General features: G+C 39.2%; 4 protein-coding genes across 5 annotated transcripts; 2 read left to right on the plus strand and 2 right to left on the minus strand.

Moving 5' to 3' along the window:
- The first annotated feature begins 172 nt into the window (after positions 1 to 172).
- LOC116014058 (peptide methionine sulfoxide reductase A5) lies at positions 173 to 2513 on the plus strand. Its single transcript, XM_031254045.1, has 4 exons — positions 173 to 586; positions 1439 to 1551; positions 1653 to 1797; positions 2071 to 2513. Exons 1-4 carry the CDS (start codon positions 284 to 286, stop codon positions 2266 to 2268), a joined length of 759 nt encoding a protein of 252 aa, XP_031109905.1. The 5' UTR covers positions 173 to 283; the 3' UTR covers positions 2269 to 2513.
- Positions 2514 to 2617: 104 nt separating this feature from the next.
- LOC116014057 (translocase of chloroplast 34) lies at positions 2618 to 5086 on the minus strand. Its single transcript, XM_031254044.1, has 8 exons — positions 4891 to 5086; positions 4364 to 4467; positions 4139 to 4246; positions 3937 to 4061; positions 3526 to 3790; positions 3266 to 3334; positions 3004 to 3165; positions 2618 to 2917 (listed from the first exon to the last, which is right to left on the minus strand). Exons 2-8 carry the CDS (start codon positions 4460 to 4462, stop codon positions 2840 to 2842), a joined length of 906 nt encoding a protein of 301 aa, XP_031109904.1. The 5' UTR covers positions 4463 to 4467; positions 4891 to 5086; the 3' UTR covers positions 2618 to 2839.
- Positions 5087 to 5669: 583 nt separating this feature from the next.
- Positions 5670 to 11388, plus strand: LOC116014455 (SET and MYND domain-containing protein 4). The gene is made up of 15 exons (XM_031254516.1): positions 5670 to 5865; positions 6138 to 6272; positions 6518 to 6604; positions 7034 to 7105; positions 7293 to 7500; positions 8045 to 8163; positions 8440 to 8832; positions 8910 to 9044; positions 9156 to 9275; positions 9471 to 9626; positions 9855 to 10088; positions 10195 to 10355; positions 10464 to 10578; positions 10660 to 10740; positions 10892 to 11388. Exons 1-15 carry the CDS (start codon positions 5737 to 5739, stop codon positions 11099 to 11101), a joined length of 2355 nt encoding a protein of 784 aa, XP_031110376.1. The 5' UTR covers positions 5670 to 5736; the 3' UTR covers positions 11102 to 11388.
- Positions 11389 to 11943: 555 nt separating this feature from the next.
- LOC116013226 (COP1-interacting protein 7-like) lies at positions 11944 to 17172 on the minus strand. 2 transcript variants are annotated; one of them, XM_031252873.1, is made up of 10 exons: positions 16933 to 17172; positions 16390 to 16433; positions 16212 to 16307; positions 15821 to 16006; positions 15591 to 15702; positions 15461 to 15495; positions 15230 to 15382; positions 12727 to 15131; positions 12518 to 12607; positions 11944 to 12395 (listed from the first exon to the last, which is right to left on the minus strand). In XM_031252873.1, exons 3-10 carry the CDS (start codon positions 16280 to 16282, stop codon positions 12355 to 12357), a joined length of 3093 nt encoding a protein of 1030 aa, XP_031108733.1. In that variant the 5' UTR covers positions 16283 to 16307; positions 16390 to 16433; positions 16933 to 17172; the 3' UTR covers positions 11944 to 12354. The 2 variants fall into 2 exon arrangements, with proteins under 2 accessions (XP_031108733.1, XP_031108732.1); XM_031252872.1 differs by having other exon boundaries at positions 11944 to 12422.
- Between the last annotated feature and the right edge of the window lie 339 nt (positions 17173 to 17511).

Below are 17511 nucleotides of genomic sequence, written 5' to 3' on the forward strand. Positions count from 1 at the left end.
CTAAATTTTTACTCAACACTATCACTGATGAAACTCGATCTTGTGTTATTCCCAAACTGATCACCAAACCAACATGAGCAATAGTAATATCCGATGTAGATTGTTTTGATGTTTTCATTTATTTATTATTTTGCCCACAGTTTATGGAAAATTACATAACACCCCTAAAGGTTTGTTCGGTTACGTGTGAAGAATAGCACAGGATCATTTCCCAGAACTTATATTTGTTTTCCGGCGAGTCCGCCTTCTCCGGCCGGTTTCCGATCCGCTGTTCTATTCCCCAATGAAGGTCGCTGGAAGATTTGCATTTCTCTCCTCCGTTACAAGTAATTTCCTTTTCCTAACTGTTTTATTGTTCACAAGTCCAACTGTAAGCATCAGGCTTTCGGATCGGACCCTCGAGTCTCCGGCGGATCCGTTCAATCGCCCCTCGAAAACAGCGTTTTTTGCTCTGGGGAGCTTTTGGAGGTCCGAGGCGGTGTTTGGTTGCTTAGTCGGCGTCGTCAGAACTACCGCCGGCTATGCCGGAGGGTCCAAGAGCAACCCCGAGTACCGCAACTTGGGCGACCACGCCGAGTGTGTACAGGTAACATTCATTCTCTTAAACTGCGAGGATTGAATCCTCTATTTTCGTGCATAATTCAGAAACCTATTAAAATTATTTACTTTGGCTTGATCATAAATTCATAATCACGCTGTTGAACCCTAATTTCCCGGGCGAATGGTCTGTGTTGGATGTGCTTTATGTATGACGTACAAATTTGTTAATGGAGCAGAATTTAAGTTGTGGATGAATTATGTATCGTGTATAACTATTTCTGAATGGAAAAGTGATTGTAGATTCAGCTTGTGGGGAACTAGACAAGGCAAGATGGTCATTGATGAATAAATTGTAATATCTGAGGATTCAATTGAGTCTGAGTTGTGCTAAAGGAACAATCTTTAACCATTTGGGTGAAAAACTAGCTAGTGTTCATTGAATGCGTAATGGCATCTGTTGGTGCTTCAGTAACGGCATTTTAGTTTCATAACTTTGCGGGCTCTCCAGTAGTGTAGTTTATGTTCTTGACAAATGTGATATTTGATTATGCCATGCCCATTGTCTTTGCAGTTTCTCTTTCTTCCTGTTGGATTTATATTTGTTCTAAATGAGTCAATTTTGCTGGGAGCTAACAACAAAGCATTACTTGGGCATCTATTAGGCATTCTTTTGCTATTTCACATAATTATTTTGCTTTTGTTTTCAATTATCTTACACTTGACGGTTGTTCTTTTAGCTTCAGTTGTCTGTTTTTTGTGGCAGTAAGGTGGCCTAACTAGTATTTTAAATTAATCACTTCTGTGAATCTACCATTGTAAATCCATTTTCATTTCTTTGTGTATGAATATCTATTTCATTCAATTCTTTTCTAACGGGCTTTCATAAAATATGCTGTAGATTGAGTACGATCCCAGATTGATTAGTTTTAGACAACTGCTGGAGGTCTTCTGGTCAAGCCACGATTCTAGGCAAGTCTTCGGGCAAGGCCCTGATGTGGGTAACCAGTACAGGTATCACTCTCATTCACAAGTGACATTTCCTGGAGACTGCAGAATGCATGCCTGCAACTATGCAAGTGCAAGATAGAGTTCATATAGTGTGTGTAAAGCAGGTCTATCATATTCACAAATGGAACCGAGGAGGCCAGATTGGCTGGGGTCAGCAAAGAACGAGAGCAATCAAGGTCCAGGAGCAGCATTGTCACTACTCAAATTCAACAGCTTGAAACATTTTACCCTGCAGAGCCTGAACATCAGGTATAGTAGTATTCATAATCTAGCCCCAATGCTTTCTCAAAATTGACATTAAGGATTTGGACCCACTTTGCCTCAACTTCACATTAAAATTTGAGCTAGCCTTTAAACTTTGGTGTTGAAACTTGAAAGAGATATGGATGCATGCTTGAAGAGAGCCAAAACTAGTTTTCCAAATCCAAAATCTGAAATATTTGTTTCATCCTTTGCTACTTATTCATTAATGATTATCGACATACTGAACTGAACTGCAAGTATATCATTTCCGTTCTGCAGAAATTTGAGCTGAAACGAAATCCATTCCTTCTTCAGTTGATGGGGAACATGCCTGAGGAAGAGCTAGAGAGTTCAACAATGGCAACAAAACTAAATGGCTATGCAGCAGAACTCTGCCCTCCAAGGATCCAAAAACAGATTGATGCAAAGATTAATGATATCATCAAGAAAGGCTGGCCTGTTTTGAAAGACATATAGCCCCCATACATTGACCAAGGTTTATACCGTGTTGTGGGTGAAGGATATATAAATATGATTCAGCTTTGAATTCTTAAAAGGAAGGTGACCATGTTTTTGAAGTGATTATCACTACATCTTTGAAAAACACATTATTCAGTTTAAACTGATTGTCTTCTTTGAGTTCTTTCATAGTTTCATTGTAAGTATATTACATTTATTTAAATTAATAACAAATGTTATAATTAATGTTCATTACAGTCAAACTAAATGCACATCTTTATATATTTGAATTGCATGTTCATCATCATCAATATTCCTTGTTCACAGGAAATAAGATATCAGCCAGCAAGAATACATAACTGGAACAGAACCAAAAAGAAATTGAGAATGAAAATGGAGAATAAATTCAAGCAATCCCAGAAAGAGAGTGAGAAATCGGAGTTAACAATTAGTACAGAATCTAAGCTCTTGGAATAAAATTGAAATTCAACAGCCGCATATAACTTTCCAGTTGCCTCTGATGGATAGACAACTACTACAAAAGATTCTACGGTATTAGAACAAATCGATGCATCGAAGACAGAGAACATCAGAAACGCTTTGACCTGCGCTCTTTCCTTATATCGGTCCTGATCCAGTTCTCAATCCGCTTCACAACAAAGAAGTACTGCCAAGAAAATGGGGGAAGGGTTACGAAACATTTTCCAGGTTCAGTAGTGTAATAAGAGAAAGACCTCCAAATCAAATGCTTACTTGGAAAGCTAAAATGAGAGGGATAAATAGCTTCCCCCTTTCATTAGGATTTGGTCCATCGACCAACTTCTTGTCGACCAAAATACTCTGGCTTCCATTTAAGACAACTTCCGTGATTTTATGAACAAGACCAGGTATCCAAGCTTCTCCATTGGGAAGGATCTGCAGGCAAAACATTTTTAGCAAACCAAAGAGGATTTTTTACTGGTCAAACGAAAAAGAAACTGAAAAAAATATCGACTCCCCATAAAACAAGACAAACCTTCTCATCACTTTCATTCTTGTTGCACCGTCCACTGTTTTCAACCAAGACAAGGGGAATTGGAGTTTTCTGAAAGCAGGATAGCGAATGGGATCAATAACACATCCAATTATCAAAGGGAACACTTGCAATAATAATCGTAAAAAAAAAAATGGAGAACATTTCTTCTACAATAATTTTCCACCATCCTTTCCTCTATCTACACCCTTATGTTTTCCCAATTTGCCAAATAAAAAGAACGGGTGAAAATGATAATGAACCTGAAATTCTGATTTCCTCATTCCTATTCCCTGGCGAACAACCTTCAGAATTGCCGCCGACCTTTTTGAGGCAAACTCATCATAACTCAATCCATCGGGTGGTGACATCTGACCATGAGTAAGTGCAACAATGCCTCTACGCCAGATTTGCTTGCCAAAACTATCAGTTATGGCTTTGACAATCTGTAAATCCAAGTTATCCACTCTATACGCATCCAGGCGATCCACATAGAGCAAAACATCTATTGTCTTGTTCAAAAGGAACCTATTCAAATTCAAACACCAAAGGAGAATGCATTTAACGAATCAAGAAACAAAATCTGCCCTACTCATCACCCCCATCCACTCATCACCCCCATCCTAAATAAGGAGTTTAGAATGTGTAAAATGTAATACGTAGTAGATGCAAACCTTTTTATGAGATCAAGAACCTGGTCATTCACATATCCTGCTTCAACAAGCCCCGGGGTGTCAATAATGTTTAAAGTGAATCCCGCCCGTGCTCGTGAGACCATTATAGGTCTTGGAGGTTCTGCCTGAAAATCATAACCTTCCTATTACTATTGGCAAACATCGCAAAAGCTTCCTTCTCTAAAGTTAACACGATAGATACCTGGAAAGCACTGGTAGCAACGACTCTTTCAGACAGGATAGAATTCAGAGTAGATGATTTTCCAACACCACCTTTCCCCATCACCAGGATAGTCAAAGTGCTCACGTTCTACAATAATAACATCCAAAAAATGCATCATATAATAATGTCATCCAATGTGCAATCATTGGAGTGTAGAAAACCACACAAAATATATTAAAAATCAGTTAAAAGGGAGAGCTGAACCTCCTGCTTCAATTTCCCCAACAATTCAAGTAACTTGGTCTGAGTGGCAGCCGGAAACTGCTGAATACCAGCCCATTCTCTCACTACTTGTGCAGCCATGGAGACTGTAATGAAACCCCAGCTCAAATTAGACCCAACATCTTAAGGATTAGCCATAATACACAAAGTTGCAATAATATGAATTTGGGTACAAAATAACCACTGAACTAACAAGAACCCAACTTATATGCTAAAATAATGACTACAGAAATGAAATTGAGTGTTAACCCTAACACCCAAAAGAAAATGTCAGCAATCTATTGGGGAAAATCCCCAACCCAATAACAAAATAGCAAAACTAAACATAAAAAAACCAAACTTTGTAACTAAAATCGCCTATAAAGCTATGGGTTGTGTAGGAAACACTCTTCAAATTGTGCGAGATATAACAGTGAAGAATTTAAGCAAGAATGTTAAATTTTATCATCATTAACTATTTAACTAACATTATCAATAATTGACAGAGAAAGGGGATAGTGAAAACTCACGGATTGCAGGTCACCGGAGATAGACGGCTTCTCGTTGCAATCTGAAAGAAAGGGGTTTTAATGGCGGAGAACGATAGAAATAGAGAGCAGAGACTTGAGAGAGAAGGGTTTAAGGAAGGGCTCCTCTCTCTCTCTCCAAACTTCAGTGACGGCCTTATCGCCTTCGTACCACTTTGTAATCGTCTCTCTCCCTCGGGATTTTGTGTTTTTTTTTTTAATCTTTTTTTAATGCTTTTGTTATAGGAAAATGTTTTGTGTTGAGATTAATTTATTATTATTAGTTTTTTTTTTTTTTGGAAAGAGTTTATTTATGATTCATGATTTACATAAAGTTTACTATCACTATTTAAGTGAGTAAAATTTGTGACACTTGAAATTTTATTATTGGTAAATTTACTGTCAAACTAATTTCGTTGAAATTATCCCCTATTATTTATGATTTTATTTGAGGTCAATTATATATATATATATATATATAATTGATAGTTAAATCTAATAAAATCACTATAGTTAAATACACATTTAAGTAAAACTATATAATCAATGACTAAATTAGATATTACTCCGTAATATATATGAACTTACCAAACTATCTTAGTAGATGACTTAGTTGGATAAAATCGTCAAAGTCAATGACATAATTAAAAACAAAAAATTTATATAGAACAAAATCAATAAAAATCATTATAATCAATGACTAATTTGGATATTAACTTCTAATAAATACAACTTATCAACTAAATCAACATTTTTTGCCATTAGTAATTCCTCATTGAGAGGAAACCAAAGCAATACACAGAGTGAAGTCTTAAACTTGCCTGTACAGAAACCCTCTGTTCTGAGCACATGGAGAAGCTGAAATCCTTAGTGCCCAACGCCCTAGGCCAAGAAATCTCTGAGAGCACGCCGGATGGCCTCCCCGCCACCTGTTCTTCCCTCCTAGAATTCTTCCACCGCTTGCCCCAGTTTCACCAGGTAACCAAAACAGTCTGCATAGCTATATATGTATCTGTCTGTTGCTTTTAGTGGTTCTTTGCATTAAAAGCTCAAATCTTGTGTAGTTCAAACCATGAATTCATAATTAGCTCTTTTTGTGTTTTCTTGATCTGAAAGTTGTGGTTTTTATGTACTTGGTTAATGGTTAGTCATTCCATTGTGTATTGTATATGTGATGTATGGCTGTATAGGCATGTAGATTAGTGGTATTATGGATTCTACTGTCTGCTAAATTTAGCTGCTCTTTCAAGATTGTTAAGGAGTTGACAGACCCAGAAATGGCTTTGTGTGGCAAGGACCATAGTGCTGCTTCTGAAACAAAGCTTCAAGGCAACGAATGCTTCTCCAGAGGAGATTATCTTAAAGCGTTGCATTTCTATACACAGGTGAACAGCATTTTGATTTTGCCTATCTTGATATAGAGTTTTGGAATGATTGATTTTGCAAGTGGTTGAGCTTTTGAAAACCTTATAGTATTTTCTTGGTTTCTCCTGCGGTGCAGCTTTGATCTGTAACAGCAAGAGAAGCTTTGTGGCTGTATTATTATTATTTTTTTTTTTTGGTAATTTGATTATCGCTTTTAATATCTTAAGCTAATCATGTTTTATTTTTTACTTTATGAGTTTAACAGGCATTACGCTTTGCTCCAACAAACAGCAATGACACAGAGAAAAACCTAGCTGCTATGCTCTATGTGAATCGTGCATCTGCATTGCATGTGAGTCCTGAATTTGTATAGATTTGGGAGTCCCATATTCGAATTGCATGAACTAGTACTTACTGTTTATTGCACAAACTTTATAAGGTTGACTATTTTTCTTTTGGTTCCAAGGATTGTTGAATTTAGAGCATTCTCCACTTCTCCCATTGAAAAAACTCTTTTGTAGAATTGGATATTTCTCTCTCTCTCTCTCTCTCTCTCTTTTAATTTACTAGGAAGTAACAAGTTTCTTTATGTGAGTTTAACCTCTTTCTGTAGCTAATTTATTTCTATGAAGAGCTGCTTCCTAACACATTAGTTTACTCCTTATATCCACCTCCTAAGCCTAATAAAACCAATCAATCATTTTGTTCCCAAATTGTACTAACAACGTAATATAATGGTGAGTTGCTTTGCTTGTTCACTATGTGCTTCTATTGTGTCCAGAAAATGGGACTAATTGTAGAGTGTTTACAAGATTGTGATCGGGCTCTTGCAAATTTTCCAACCTATGCTAAGGTGTGTACACATGTACTTTTAGCCGGTTTTGTGTTCCTTTATTTGCATTGTAATTGTTTATTTTTATTTTGTTATCATATAATCACTTGCTGTCAAAGCTCAGTAGTTGCAGTTGACAGAATAAAATTGAAGATCTTCATCCTTTTCTGTTCTTTTCCAACCTATGCTAAAGTATGTTCCCCTGCAGGCATGGTTCAGGAGAGGTAAAGCTAATGCTTCTTTGGGAAATTTCGAGGATGCAATCCAAGATCTGAATGTTTCACTAAAGATGGAAGTGTCTTTGAGTGGAAAGAGACAAATAGAAGATGAACTCAGGATTATTTTGGACCAACATAAGCTGAAGCATAGTTCATCGTATAAGTCCAACAGGAATGAGTCAGATGATACTATGTTAGGTATAGTACTTTAGTTCATGAACTTCTAATTTATTGGAGTAGTATTTTTTCCTTTTTCTCTTGGGAAAATAACTATATATATATATTTTTTGAAATATCTTACGTCAGTACACAATTGCACAGGCAATTTTTCACTTCTTATTCTGCATTTTCTTTATCTTGAAAACCTGAAAATGCTCATATCTAGATTGACAGTTTTTTGGTTTTCAGGTATTATACCAGTTCACAATACACTAGACAAAAGTTGATTTGAGTTGACCATAATCTGGGAGCTTTATAGCTTTTATTAGCCAAAACTGTGTTTTTTCTCACTAATGCCTATCTATGTGGAGATATTTTACTTCTTTTGCTATAACTCTTTGCATATATATCATGGTGGTGTGTTATGCTTTTTTCATCCCTCTTTGGAGAACTTTTGGTGTTCTTCTAGTTGTTATATTTACTGTTACTTGTCGTGATTGCACTTTCTTTGATTGGATTTATTGTAGTATTTGTAACAGACCCCTCTTCTTTGGTTTCTTACAATGTAGAGCTTATGTGACAGATGAGCCAGACCGAGCAAATATGCAGTGTGTATCTTTACCTACTAAGGGAAGGGGAATGGTATCCCTTGCTGATATTCCAATAGGCTCCTTGGTTCATAAAGAAGATCCTTATGCAGCGGTATATGGTCAAGATTCTTTTCTTTGGCGATGGCAAACACTGTACTTTTGCTAGGTTATCTTAATAAAATCAGGTTTTCTTATGTCTTCTCATCTGCAAATGATTCGGGAAATTGATGATTTGCCTCTTTTTGCTCGTAGATACATTATGATTTATTGCAAATTATTCAATTCAAGATTGAATATGTCAAAGATATGTATACTTTGTACTAAATTGCAAAGGTATTTTCATATATGATGTTACCGTTGCATTCTTATCATGCTAAGCTTTATGTAGATCATCTTGAAGAACTGTCGGGAGACTAACTGTCATTTCTGCTTCAATGAACTACCAATGCATGCGGTGCCCTGTGAATCGTGCTCTATACCACTATACTGCTCTAGTCAATGTCAATTAGTATCGGGAGGAAAAGAGTTTGGTAAAACTCTGGGGAAAGTTAGCCATCATAATGAGCTGCCAGATGAACTCGAAAAGTACATTTCAGAATGTGTTTCGATTGGTGATTCTGGTCCACGTACTGAGGATATTGCTGAGCATAGACACGAATGTCAAGGTGTCCATTGGCCTGCAGTATTGCCCTCAGAAGTAGTTTTGGCTGGTCGAGTTCTTGTGAAATTTTTAGAGCAACAAAAGGATTCTAGCGGTTTTTCTAACCTTCTCACAGTTTTGGTACTTGCACTAGTTCTTTTGCTTAATTTCATTTACGGTTCATATTATGGAAGAAACTAATCGTGTATCTTGTGTAGGATCTCTGCCACAATTTCGTGCAGCTCCCTCCCGACACTAAGCTGGAGATGCATATATACTCAATCATTCTGTTGAATTGTCTTCGGAATTCTTATGCACCTAAACTCCCCGTGACTGGGGTTATCATTTCACAGGTAGTACCGTTGAATGAAATCAAACCAAAATATCCAATGCTTTGAAATAAAATCTGTCATATATGGTTTCTGTTACCCGCAATCTCCTTATATTTCATATCCTGCTTGCAGCTGGTTATACTTCTATCGCAAATCAGAGTAAATTCAATGGCTATTGTCCGCATGAAGTCTTTAGATACAAAAGGATCCTTAGACGAGCATGTGAATGCTTTAACCAGTACTTTAGAACAGGTATAGATCAATCTTGTCTCGTTTTCAAAATTTTTATTGAATCTCGTTCTTCAAGCAATTAACAATCCTAGCTTCATTGGGAGACAAACCCATGTTTATCAAAGGCAATGCTTGAAGAGCGTTTCGTATTGCTCATCTATCTCCAAGTAGCGTAAGGACTTCTTTAAAATTTTGTATTTTTATGTTATTATGCAGGTCAAGGTGGGCCAAGCTATTTATTTGGCTGGCAGTATGTTTAACCATTCTTGTAGGCCAAATGCTCATGCTTACTTTCTTTCACGTACCCTTTATGTCCGCACAACAGATTCTGTGTCAGTGGGATCCGAACTGGAGCTCTCTTATGGTCCACAGGTACCTGATTTTAGTAGATAATACCCCTCTTGATTTTTCATATTAAGAGAACAGGGAATTGGCGTGTTCATGAAACTTCTAGAAACATACTATACAATGTGTGATGTGCCCTAATTTCCATGTTTAATGGTGCTGTGTAGATATGCCTTCAACGTGCTCATTGCTTCAGTTCTAACTGCAACTTTTTTGGTATAACTATAATGTGTTGCCGAACATTCTGCTTTGCAGGTTGGGCAGTGGGACCACGAAGACCGCCAGCAGATCTTGAGAGACCATTACTCATTTAGCTGTCAATGTAGAGGCTGTTCGCAACTAAATCTATCCGACCTCTGTATAAATGCATACCGGTGTGCTAAACCAGACTGCCTTGGTGTAGTCCCCGACAGCACTCTCGCTAGCTATGTGAAACAAAAACTGAACCATGTCCCGCTTGTCTCTAGTGTTTCCTATCCTCAGAAACAGGTCGTTTTTATACTGCCAAAGTCTACATCCGCTTATTTTCAATGCCTTGTTGATATTGCCATCGCTATTGTTATGTATCCTAAGTCAATAATCTTGGCACGTGAAGGTTGAAAAGGTCGAAAATGAGAGAATCAGTGATGTGGCTCATTATGCAGTTCATAAAGCCGATTATCATCTTAAACCTGGGCATTGCTTGAATTGTGATTTGTATCATGATCTAGAAGCTGCACGTGCTACGATCAGCAAAGCTGAGAGTTCTATCAGGAGGTACAGCGGGTCTAAAAGCTGGGCTTCTTTATTAATACATAAACACACTCTTGATTTATCGTGACTCTATAGATATGCATTAAACACTGACGTGTGCATGCCAAATAGGTTGCAAGACGCAATTGCTTCCAATGATGTCCCGGTTGAAGTACTTTCCAACGCTTTGAAGGCTTCCGATATTCTGAGATCGACACTGCATCTGTTTAACAAGAGAATTGCAGAGGTGAATGACCGACACCCCCCCATTGGTGCTGATTTATTTTCGTCCATATATGAGAAACTATCCTGATTTTACGAGTTTCAGGTGGAGGACAACATAGCACAGGCAATGTGTGTGGTTGGGGAACCGCAAGCTGCAAGGGACCATTGTAAAGCGTCAATCAAGGTACATATCTCTTCAATCTCGGGACAGTTAACTTCTATGGCGCTTTCTTGTTGCCAAAGTATTAACTCAATAAGACGTTTAGGATTCACTAGATTCATGCTTATTACGTACCAGAACTTTGTTCTCGTTAGAATTCTTGTATTGATTGCAGATTCTTGAAAAACTGTATGATCCCAATCACATTGTCATCGGGAACGAACTGATTAAACTTGGATCCATCCAACTGCAACTTGGCAACTGCGATGCTGCCAGCGCTACAAAGAGAGCTGCTGAAATCTTTTTACGGTATTTTGGATCCCATGCAATCGTTATATTTCCATATCTGCAACGCCTCCAGCAAGAAGCTGGCTGCCTGGCATGATCTTAATACTAATGCTTTTCTTTGTTCTTGTTGGGGCACTTGAATTGTTTCACCAAGGTTTTTAGCTTATTTGGGGCATGAACAAGCCCATCTGAGCTCTATTTGTTTATTTTCAAGTTTGTTTGAGTTTCAAATTTTTGCTTAATGTCTGTTCTTTAAGTTAAACAAGTTTGTTTTTCGTATTTCATCCAATATCCTTACCATTGTAAAACTAATTTGAACTCAAGTCATATCTATAGATTTGACTCTTACCTGAATAAAGGTTTAGTGTAGAACTCTTTTAACAAGTTTTAGTGTTTGTTTGTACACAAGAAATGAGTATAGTGGAAAACAACCAACTAAGTTGGTCGGATAGTTAGCTTAGTAACCACAAAGTTTCAAGTTTAACTCTTGGTAGGCTGATCAGATATGAACAACTTAAACTAGTTTATCTCTTTGTGATCTTTTGGAAGCTAAGGTCACAAGACAAGTTTTACCAAGAACGCACCTTCAAGTAGAAGTGGCCATATCTCGAGCCTGGGCCTAGGTTAGCACTGACAAGGACCGACCCAAGCTAGATTTTGCCCAGGCCTAGACCCGAGCATAAAGCGGTTAGAAACTTGGGTCGTGCCCAGGTCAATCTCGAGTCGGGCTTCAGGCTATTTTTTATAAGACTTGAACCAGACCTCTATAAGCTGGTTCAGGTCTGGGCTAACCGAGCTTATGCCTGCTTTTTTCCGAGCTAATTCAAGGTTGGTTCGACCTTGAACCGGCCTGTGGCCACCTCTACCTTTGAGTGACGGCTCGGAGCTTTGAAATAAATCAATGAAATGAGTATAGTTGCAAATAATTAACAAGCATACTTGATAAACAATAAACATCTATTCAAGGCTTCAAGCTCAAGCTTGGGCTCAATAAAACAAGCAAGCTAAGCAAAGTTCAGTAAAATATTGTTCTCAACTACTAACTTCAAATGGGAAGCATACATGCAAATGATTATATAAAGATATAAACAAAAGGCCAGGCTGAGTAATGAAAATTACAGATTCAACATGGGTTCTGATCCTACAAAAAATACCTTAGTTTCTATGGATACATAAAATGGCGATATTGTATTATACCGGAATGAATCTCGCGTTAAACAGTCAGATCTATAAAGTGCATATAAACAGGATATGCATGTACTCCACCCCCTCTTTGGATGCAAGAAAAAACATTTTTCCTGAACATTGCCCAAGCAAGTTTATGGAAAAGTATATTAGGGGCTGAGCATGTTATCGGAGCTTAGAATCAGTCTGCTTGCTCCCCTTGAATGCTGAAAGAGAGAAAAATGATCTCGGTGCTGAAATGAAAGGCATGGAGGATACTATTAAAGATGACAAAAGATCACAAGCTATAAAATATAGTGTTAGAGTGAAAACGATAAAAACAACTAACCTTTTGTTGTGGTTACTGAAGCTGAAACGTGACCCTCCTCCAATTTCTGAGATATGCTTTGAGAGACTAATTGCCCGATAGTTGCTTGGGCTGCAAAATATCATTAATCACTACCATCAGCATTACGGTCCAGTATATCTATATATGCATTCGATGAAAATTGAAGTGGAACTAAGACAGCATAGTTAGAAATTAGAATAGAAGTATACCGGGAAGTTCATGACCATGCCCGTAGTTCGTAGCATGAAGTGTGGCTTTCTTCAGTAGATTGTCAGAAGCCTTCTTACTACCTTTAGATTCCTCCGTGTCATCCTCTCCCTCTGAGAAGACAGAAGGGCTTGAGAAACCTGATGAATTTACATCAGTCTTGCTCTTTCGAGCAAACTTAAGAAGTCTCTTAAATCCTTTGGGTGCATCTTTCTGATAGACCATGGTTGGAGGGTTCTCGGCATTCCCCCAATCCATACTATCGGGTTCACTGCTTTCCTCCAGTAGCATTTGGGAAAGAGAATGACGGACTCGTGGACTGGCAGCTCTCACAGGCACATCAGCTGAAGAGTCGATATGGTTAGCTCCATCGTTGTTTTGAACCTTTCCATTGTCGTGCTCTTCTATTTCCACCCAAGCTGCGGGGGATATGTTGATTTCTTCTTCAACCTCGTTTTTTATATTAGCACACTCTTGCTTCTCACAAAAATTGTCTTCTTCATTTTTTGGAGCAACCAGATTAGGGCTTTCTGTGTCTTCACACTTCTCGGGGCTGCCTATTTGAGTTTCACTCGCTAGATCTAAGTCGACTTTTGAGTCTGCAACAAGTACATCCCCCTTTTGATTGGAAGGTTCAGAAATTATCGGGTCTTTTTCATTCTTCTCCGCTTCAACCGAGTCCCTCAACGATTGTTCTGGTGGAGAAGTTTTCTTTTTTGTGATGGGACCAACACCAGGTCCAGTCCTGGAACCCTTACGGAGAAAAGGCTTTGGTTCCTTCGGTTCCTTTGGGGTATCCTTTGGCTCCAGAGGAACCACACTGCTTTTCTTGGTTACCTTGTTTAGTTTCGGTTTTGCAGAGGAATCAGAACTTACTCTAGGAGCCTGAGCTTTGGTTTTTGTAGGTTTGCTACTAGCTTTTGTCACCGCTTGCTGATTCCTTTCAGCAGAGTTTCTTACAGTCTTTTTAGCATCATTAGGTAATGTTTTCGCAGATTTTGCTGGCACTTGGGATCTCTCAACTTTCGGGGTTGATTGAGGAACTAACGGTGTTGGATGTGATCTTCTCCGGGTAGCTGTAGCACTAGCCGTTGTTACAGGTGTTTTAGCCGGTGATGCCCCATTAGCTCTCGGGGACGGTGCTGTTGGCCATGACTTACGTATGGCAGGCAAAGATGACGCCTTTTTCGAAACTTTCTTCACATCAGCAGGTTTAGGGGTTTCACTTTTGGAATTTGCAGACTCGGAGGAATGGTTAAGCGGGGTTTGGGTTCTCTTAACAGGTCTTTTACTAACAGTGTTTGCCTTTCCAGAGGCCATGTCGGGTTTTGCTTTAACTTGTGTTTCCTTCCCTACTCGCTTCCTAGCGGTCTCGCCTTTAAGTTTCTCGTCCCTTTTCTCTTTGTAATGATTGTACAAACCACCTCGCTGTTGATCGGGAAGGCGTTGGTCTTGGTTATCACTGGGCGCTGCGTTTCTATATCTTGCGGGTTTGGTTTCCATCATTTTGATCAGGAGCTGGTTTAGTTCGGCTTCCTTTTGGCGACTCCATTCAGCCGAGGCAGTTAACTTTCTGCTTTCTTCGGTCTGGTTCGGGAGAGTATCAGCCCGCTGTCCTTCTAGACTGGATACTCTTTCTTCACATACAGGCTCGGCTTCTATTTCAGTAGCCTCGTCGGGATTGCTGTATGGAGTAGGATCAGAATCTAAATTCGTCTCCAAAGCACTTATAGTCTCTTCGCCTTCTAAGTTCTCGGTATTCATTGAAGCAGAATTTTCGGAAGCAGCATTTGCGGGATATTTAGGGCTTTCGTACATTCCAGCACTCCATCTCCTGAGCACCGCTTTATTTGCACCAAGGGAGACACTTGACGTTTTCTGAACATCCACGGTGGTTTGATCTCTCTGTTTTCTCTCGAAAAGATTTATTGCATCTTGCACGCTCATTCTACGCACATTGTTGTCGGATCTTTTCGACGGTTTCTCGGATGCTTCCTCGCCACTACTGCTTTCGCCTTCGTCTTTTTGGCACACTAGCTTCTCTCGGGCAGGAATGTAATGTAAGCTCTTGATGGCTAAAGCGGTGGGTCTCCGTGACCCGCTGCGTCCAATTTGGACTCTTCGCATCGGGGAGGCAGACCTTCTTGGTGAAGCGGATCGCACTAGAGGCCGACTTCGCTCTACTGACGGTTGATCCTCCTCGGTTGTGCAAGAAGATTCCTCGCCTTCTGATGAACTCTGCCTCTCGATTTGTGCAGCTTTAGCAGGAGAGGCACCATATCTTACGGGTTGCTCTGAAAGCAATGGCTTAGAAGAGATCTGAGAATTCTCGTCCAAACCACGTTTATCATTCCCCAAATAATTCTGGTTCACCTGGCTCAACCGAACAAACTTTTGTAGGAAGTTCCTGAAATAGGTACACACAAACCGATCGCTCACATTTACATCTAGTTCTACACTTCTAGGTTATCTCTATAATGTATATCTCTATAGCCATTAGCTTACCTCAACTTGACAGCTCCAAAATGATCGCTGAACTTTCCAATCTCAACAATCTCCTCGGGAGAGCACGGGGCGCCAGCAGCTTCATCAAAAGCATCAGCGAGATCCCTTCTTAACGCACCGAGCCTCACGTCCATTGCTCGAAGCAATTCGTTCCTGTTCACCACAAACATAACTCGAGATACTAGGCAAGGGCAAATCGTAATTCAAAACCAAAGAGTAACCAAAGCGTACTTGGAAGAATCTGACGTAGCGGAATTATCATCAGCCTGTTAAGACAACAAAAGCAGTCAATTTTAGCGATTTCGTTGGCTTGAAACACACAAATCAGTTCTCGGGGCAAAAATAAGGGATCACCGATCACCTTTGCATATAAAGAAAGGTGAAATCCCCGGGCTTCCTCCAGCTGAGATATCTCTTTCTCCATTGCATTTGCTTTATCCAATATATCCACCGAACTAATAATATTAAGAAACCTAACAAACAAGGATTGCGGTGAGGCATATTTGACACACGCACAACAAGTCAATCACAGACACGAGACAACAGCATTACAAGTTTACAACGAAACGAAGAAGTCCTTGCAGACCATACCTAATTAAAGTGGATTTCGAAAACCACGTAGCCTCACTAACATTATCCGGGGGTTCAAGTTTAAAAGTAGCATCCCATCCTTTCGAGCTCAAAGCTTTAACTTTCGAAGAATGCTGTGCCAGTTGCTCGAGAACCCCAGAAGCCACAGCCTCTACCTCGTTGTCCCAACATATGCAAGCCTCGTACCTATAAAACAAGACGAGAACCTTCTAACACCGTAATCTTAAACTAATTGAACATTGCATTAAACATCTCGAACAGGTTTGCTTTAGACCATCAATCACTCCAAAAAAAACTACATGAATACTGAAAAAAGAAGATTTCTGCAACACTTGCAGCCAATTACACTGCTTCGAAACTAAGCCCCCTTCAAATAACAAGGCAAGATTACCTGTTCTGGCTTGGATAAATCTGGAATTCAACATAATCCAACAAAACATCAGTATGCATCCCACCCGCCATCCTTGAATCTCAAGAAAACCCGAGCCTGATGAACAAAAACAACACAAATTAATGTTAACAAAACATGTTCTTGTCACCATCCCAGACTGAATTACTACAATGCCAACCTTGAACTTCTAAGCCTTCAGCACCAGCCCAAATCTCATTCCATCTGGTTCAACAGAAACAAACACACTTGTATCAACAACCTTAGCAAGTGACCATATACAACATTGGAGACATCAAATAATACCATTGCACAAGCAAATATAGATAGATAGATACATACACCCAATCTGACCTTAAAGATTGCTAAAGAGTAAAGATTGCAGCTAAACAACCAACCAAAACACATTAACTTGCAGAGCTCATTATAATCAGCCATGGTCAAATCAACAATCAAAATTCAGCAGACATAAGAAACAATCAAAATAGACCAAACTACACTCAAGATCAGATCTACACTAAGAAAAGCCCCAATCTTTGCCACAAAAACCTTCATCCCACCGACACAGATAGCACAGTTTTCTTGAACTATCAACACCCATGGCCTGATTTCACCATTTCCAAGCACCCCATTGACTGCCCAGAATCCCCCCCCCCCCCTTCTAATACACACACATATTCATCCACCCACAGTGCAAGAAAATGCAAGTGAAAGAGAAGCTTACTGGGAATGAAGCTGAACAGAGCTCAAAGATGGAAGCTTTAGTGAAGATCTACAATGGGATTTGGGGCAAGAATGAAAAAGTTGCAGCCTTTTTCTCTTTTTCCCTGTTTATTTCAAACTGTCTTATTGTTTTGAGAAAAAAGATGGCAATGGGCTGCGGAGAGAACAAGCAGGAGAAGAAAAAAAATTTGAGAGTGAAGTAGAAGATAAAACACTGCACAGAGACAGAAAGAGAGAGATAGAGATAGAAAGAGAGAGAGAGAGAGAATACAGCCCAGCTTTTATTAATGACAACATAAGACATGAAAGGCCGCTAAACTCACCACACATGATGTGTGTAATAATGTAATTATTGCACCGATCTCCCTGGGCGCGTGATGTCACGTTTTCCATCTTTTTATAGTTTATTCTTTCCCTTCTATACGTTACTGAATTCAAATCTGTTCTTATTTTAATTTAATTATTCTGTGGTCCTTGTCCCCCATTACTGTGCTGCTGCTCCTTTTTTGCTTCTTTCAGTTTAGTCCTTCATATTTCAAGAAATTATGGAACTACCCATGAACTAACTTCATCATGTTTC

This window comes from Ipomoea triloba, chromosome 3, assembly GCF_003576645.1.
Source record: "Ipomoea triloba cultivar NCNSP0323 chromosome 3, ASM357664v1".
Lineage (NCBI taxonomy): Eukaryota > Viridiplantae > Streptophyta > Magnoliopsida > Solanales > Convolvulaceae > Ipomoea > Ipomoea triloba.

Bases quoted from the DNA above. Each gene is read 5' to 3' on its own strand.
- LOC116014058 (XM_031254045.1), top strand. From the start codon at position 284: ATGAAGGTCGCTGGAAGATTTGCATTTCTCTCCTCCGTTACAAGTAAT. The intron at 1,552-1,652 runs GTATCACTCTCA...TGTGTAAAGCAG, and splicing joins GATGTGGGTAACCAGTACAG to GTCTATCATATTCACAAATG. The intron at 1,798-2,070 runs GTATAGTAGTAT...TCCGTTCTGCAG, and splicing joins CTGCAGAGCCTGAACATCAG to AAATTTGAGCTGAAACGAAA.
- LOC116014057 (XM_031254044.1), bottom strand. From the start codon at position 4,462: ATGGCTGCACAAGTAGTGAGAGAATGGGCTGGTATTCAGCAGTTTCCG. The intron at 4,247-4,363 runs GTTCAGCTCTCC...TTATTATTGTAG, and splicing joins TGGGGAAATTGAAGCAGGAG to AACGTGAGCACTTTGACTAT. The intron at 2,918-3,003 runs GTAAGCATTTGA...TTTTCTTGGCAG, and splicing joins CTCTCATTTTAGCTTTCCAA to TACTTCTTTGTTGTGAAGCG.
- LOC116014455 (XM_031254516.1), top strand. From the start codon at position 5,737: ATGGAGAAGCTGAAATCCTTAGTGCCCAACGCCCTAGGCCAAGAAATC. The intron at 6,605-7,033 runs GTGAGTCCTGAA...TATTGTGTCCAG, and splicing joins ATCGTGCATCTGCATTGCAT to AAAATGGGACTAATTGTAGA. The intron at 7,501-8,044 runs GTATAGTACTTT...CTTATGTGACAG, and splicing joins GTCAGATGATACTATGTTAG to ATGAGCCAGACCGAGCAAAT.
- LOC116013226 (XM_031252872.1), bottom strand. From the start codon at position 16,282: ATGGCGGGTGGGATGCATACTGATGTTTTGTTGGATTATGTTGAATTC. The intron at 15,132-15,229 runs GTAAGCTAATGG...TACCTATTTCAG, and splicing joins TTTGGAGCTGTCAAGTTGAG to GAACTTCCTACAAAAGTTTG. The intron at 12,423-12,517 runs GTTAGTTGTTTT...CTTTCATTTCAG, and splicing joins TTCAGTAACCACAACAAAAG to CACCGAGATCATTTTTCTCT.